Source organism: Osmia lignaria, chromosome 6, assembly GCF_051020975.1.
Source record: "Osmia lignaria lignaria isolate PbOS001 chromosome 6, iyOsmLign1, whole genome shotgun sequence".
Taxonomy (NCBI): Eukaryota; Metazoa; Arthropoda; class Insecta; order Hymenoptera; family Megachilidae; genus Osmia; species Osmia lignaria.
This window is the reverse complement of record NC_135037.1, coordinates 10,601,696-10,606,397: the sequence shown is the minus strand read 5'-3', so window position 1 is coordinate 10,606,397 and position 4,702 is coordinate 10,601,696. Positions and strand designations below refer to the sequence as shown.

The 4,702-nt window shown below is 32.4% G+C and overlaps 1 protein-coding gene across 3 annotated transcripts; it reads right to left on the bottom strand.

Annotated features, from left to right (window-relative positions):
* Positions 1–700: 700 nt before the first annotated feature.
* Positions 701–4,256, bottom strand: LOC117607728 (TBC1 domain family member 13). 3 transcript variants are annotated; one of them, XR_004582218.2, is made up of 11 exons: positions 3,724–4,256; positions 3,590–3,663; positions 3,347–3,472; positions 3,117–3,270; positions 2,899–3,055; positions 2,550–2,748; positions 2,276–2,477; positions 2,088–2,210; positions 1,969–2,026; positions 1,735–1,894; positions 701–1,659 (listed from the first exon to the last, which is right to left on the bottom strand). XR_004582218.2 is itself a non-coding variant. In XM_034331768.2 (10 exons), the coding sequence occupies exons 1-10, from the start codon at positions 3,741–3,743 to the stop codon at positions 1,817–1,819; spliced, it is 1,191 nt and encodes a 396-aa protein (XP_034187659.2). In that variant the 5' UTR covers positions 3,744–4,256; the 3' UTR covers positions 701–1,816. The 3 variants fall into 3 exon arrangements, 1 of the variants encoding a protein (XP_034187659.2); XR_004582217.2 differs by having other exon boundaries at positions 703–1,495; XM_034331768.2 differs by having other exon boundaries at positions 701–1,894.
* Positions 4,257–4,702: the final 446 nt, after the last annotated feature.

The window sequence follows — 4,702 nt, the reverse complement described above, 5'->3', positions numbered from 1 at the left end:
GGGGTTCTAAAGACCCCGAAGCACCGATGATTCTGTATACCTAAATTATATTGCCTCGGGGTTCTGAGGACCCCGGAGCTCCGATGATTCTGCATACCGACATTTTTGCATCTGGGGTGTCAGGAACCCCAAGAAAGTAGCGAAATATAAGACCTAAAAACGAACAAATCGTGAAACTCACTTGTTCGGAATAGTGATGGGTTTGACCGGATCTAGCGAAATATAAGAACGAAAAACGAACAAATCGTGAAACTCACTTGTTCGGAATAGTGATGGGTTTGACCGGATCTAGCGAAATATAAGACCTGTAGAGATGTTTGCCGCCAGAAGGCGCTGTTCCGCAATTAGGGGTGAAATAATAAATAAAAGGATAAAGTAATGGTCGAGGAATACAGGAGTAATAAAGTCAACACGTACATCTTCTTAATGAGTTTATTCAATAAGCTAAGGAGATAAATACTGCAAATTATGTTTAAGAATATGTTTAAATAGTATATTGCAATTCTACGCTGTATTGATAATGCAGAGGGTGACATTATCATAATAAAATGTTCTTCGCTGAATGTTAGGTTTTACTACTTTGAAGCGCACGTAAATACAAGATTGAAGAACGCACAAACAAAGGGGCCTTAAAAATATAAAGAAAAATTACTTTAAAACATTAATCTGTACTGTGGTAAACTAAAAGACCATTTGTGCAAATATAACAGTTGTTTTTATTTTACAAACGTAGGACGAATAGCGCAGGTCATTACAAAAATAAGATTACAAAATATAATATTTCACTTAAAATTATTACGTAATTATTGCGCGTATAAAGGATAATAAATCTGTTCAATCGTTACAAAATGTGTATTGAATTAGCCAGTATTGCAGGCGTTTCACCCATCTCTTATATCTTTTCCTTATCTTTTAATAACTATTGGACTACCTTTCATACTGTTCATTATGAAAATCATTAGTACTTCTTTTGTATTTCTTGAGTATAACAAGATTTACATTTTTAATATGGCTGAATATTTCATTCACAGCACAGTCCATAATAGGAAACACTCTTTTTTACTATTAATAACAATTTTTACTTTTTTTAATGCTGCCTATTACACCATACCTTTTCCCTTTTCCTTTTATTTATATACAAATGAATAAGAAATAAAGAAAAAGGATAAAAATATTAATCGCTAGCATAACAATATTAAATCGAAACATTCTTTTAACACTATAATATATCTTTAATTAACAGGAAAAGAATTGATTATTCAGATAGAAATAGACAACAAGACAATCCCAATTTCTTAAAAAAGAAAACACAATCATCGAATTACAAAAATACTTTCAACGGTATACAATATTTTATCTATAACAAATAACTATATACGTGTATAAAAGGATAATGATATTCAATCAGCCAAGAAATCATTCTTTCTCTTTGAGAATTCCTCGTTGCTTAATAAGGAAACAGAGAGCAAATTCAGATCCTACGGATCTCGATTTCCTACACACAAACATAGCAATCTTGTTATCTTGTCAAATGTATAAAATGTTGTTTAAATTGATTTTACTTCTGAACAACCCTTACACAAAGTATACTCTTATACACGAAATATCGAGACTGAACGTTTTAATTCTGATAAGTTGTTCGCGGAAGAATGCTCAGGCCTACGTATAAGATCAATATTGATAATATAAAAAAGAGAACGAGACAAAGGAAACAATGATAGTGAGAATATGTACCTTAAGGTGGTTTCCAAGATTCCACTTCAAATCTTTTGTTCACTTTTTTTAAAGTTATACGAAACTTTACATACACAATCTATTATGGCGTGTTTAAACTCTTTCCTGCCAACGCAGCTGCTTTGGACAGCACTATTTGAATATCCATTGAAGGAAAATTCTAAAATAAAAATATTGCCGAAATAAGAAATCTCGTTAAACATATTTATTAAATTTGTTTCTCTGTTTACTTACTTGTAAAAGTTTAACGTTTGTAGCAAAATCACCAGCCAGTAATTGGTCCCGCAATAATCTAAACGATTTCTTATAAATATACATTTATATATTCCACAAGTTACTTAGAAGATACTTACAAAATCATGGCACAGCAAATGTGTATCAAGAAACTGAATCTGTTTTCGTCGGCAAACAAGGAATCCCAGATTCTCATTACATCCGGCAAAGGGAATTCTTGTGAAAGTAGAAGCGTCAACCATCTGATGGAAATTTTTCATTTATACGAATAATAATCTTTAACTTATAATATAACTTAAAGCTCTACCTAAAGCTGTAATATTGTGGACACAATTCTTGTTGATGTAAGCGCAGCCAAACCTCGGGGTCATTAGCTTTAACTTGATTCGTGAGCTTACTCATCATCGAATTTATTCCAAATTCAGCTTCATCCAGTGATTTGATAAAAAAGTCACGAATTTCACTCATCAAATTTGTAAAGCAGAAAAAAGTATCTGCCTCTGCATGTTCTGTATAAAATTTATAATTAATATACGTAATATAAACAATATTTGTATCAAGCATGTCATTTATTGAGTTACCTCTCCATTTCTGATCAGGATCACAAGCAAAAGCATGATAAATAGGACCAACAATTTCATTCATTCCTTGCACATACCCTTGACCTGGATTTAATTTAGCATAAAGAAAAAGTATTCTTTCTAAGACTTCCCAATGTGCCTCACCACCCTCGGCGAGCGGTGCATAATCTTCTGCAGCTTTTCTAATGGAAACTGCTATCTGCAAAGGGGTAAAATAATTATTTAAAAGGTTTAAGATAATGTATTAAAATAACTAAACGGCGTTACCTGCTACTTTCCATCAGCATAAAAATATAAGGAATCAAAATTAGTTGGGTCTTTCTCTTGTATTATCATTAAGTTTATTTACCTTAGTAATACCAAGTCCTTTTCTCTCCACATTTGCACTTCTTAAGACTGTATGCTGCACTCTATGGTGCAAACGTTTTTGCCCACTTGCATTTACAATTTCTTCACAAGGGTAATCAGTACCTTGTTGGAAGAATGATATGTCTGGACAAAGTCTCCTATAAAAGATTTATTTTATATTTTTTAACATAATGATACTATATATGATGCAAAATTTACCTAACATCTTTATCTATTTGCAAGAGAACTTCATTGTCTTTAAAATAAGTTTGCCACTTGCTATCAGGATTTAAGTTTAAAGGATGATCGTGAAGCGTAACATCCATTCTCTCTCCATCTGTATTAGCTTCACCTGGTGTTACAATGAGATCCTCTGTAAGCAGTGTACACTTATTATTAAATAATCTTTATGTATTTATATATTTCAAATAAAGTATAATTAATACTACCAATGAAGGTTTTATAAAGTATCCTTTTGCGCATGAGAGTTTCAGACCAACTGGCCCTTGTTGGAGGTAAGTAATTTAATAAAAGTTTCCAACATAATGGTCTTAAACTGCCTTCATCTGGTATTCCTGAAACAATTAAATAATTTATAAACTACTGTTCAATTAATAAAATTTATTTTCCACTAAAAAGTCACAAGTTTACAATACATAAAGAAATGAACAAAGGAGTATAAGAATACTTACCATGGAAGCACAATCTTTTGAGACTAACGAGATCTATTTCCTCAGCGTTCAAAACATCGTCGAACTCGTTTAATCTAAAATAAATATTTTCAATGAAAAATTGTCAGCTTATTTAAATCCGGCACGGTATATACCTTTTTCGCAAGATACTCATTGTGAGCGTGCACGGCACATGCAGTAGTTAACGAGAAATTCACAATGTTCTTATCGGCATTCGATAGGACGTGTGGGCGTACAGCGATGCCCGTTTCTCACATTATTGTCAGCGGCCTAATACAGTGACAGACGAACTAACCGCCATTATTCTCTCACACATTCGATTGTTTTTTTATGCGAAACAATGATTCAAACGTCTTATCTCATCGTCAGGGTGTGGAGAAATCTTTCTTATCATTACAATATGGCACTTTATACTCGTGACTACTAAGCACGCGAGCTATAGTTTCTGCACGAGTTAATTTAATTCTATCCTAACCTCTTTGACACATAAATGGCTTGGGAAAGAACAAGATTCTCTTTCCTATTGATCTAATTTCTCTCTCGTCAAGTTACATTGTAACAAAACAATAACGATAAGTGTCATATCTGACACTAATTGTATCTTTTGCGCGCGAAAATTGGAAGCTATTTATATACATTGTATGTACCGGAACATCGCTACACGAGCGCTTGTAAAAAATAAATTTCACTTGGATCAAGGATTTAAAAATTTTTATCATATCCAAGAGAAAAAATTAAAAAGAAATTTATTAGATTTAATTTCGTAAGAGAGAAAGCATTTTTTCGTAATTTTAGGAAATATTTGAAATGATAACGCAAGGGACGATGGGTAATCATTAGAATTATCAAAAACAATAGTTTCCTTTGATAAGAGAGACAATAATTGTTATAAATAAAAAAATATCTACCATGATCGTGTTGCTTGGTATTTTTCGATCGAATTCCTGCAATGACCCCTGATACTGAAACGATTAATTTAAAGGATTGTGTAAACCGAGAAGAGATAAGGAAATCGCAGGAGCGGATACGAAAGACATAAGATGGGCTAACGTTGTTTATTACTTTTTGTATTCAAGGTATCTCGAATGAATTATTACAAGCAATAATATAATC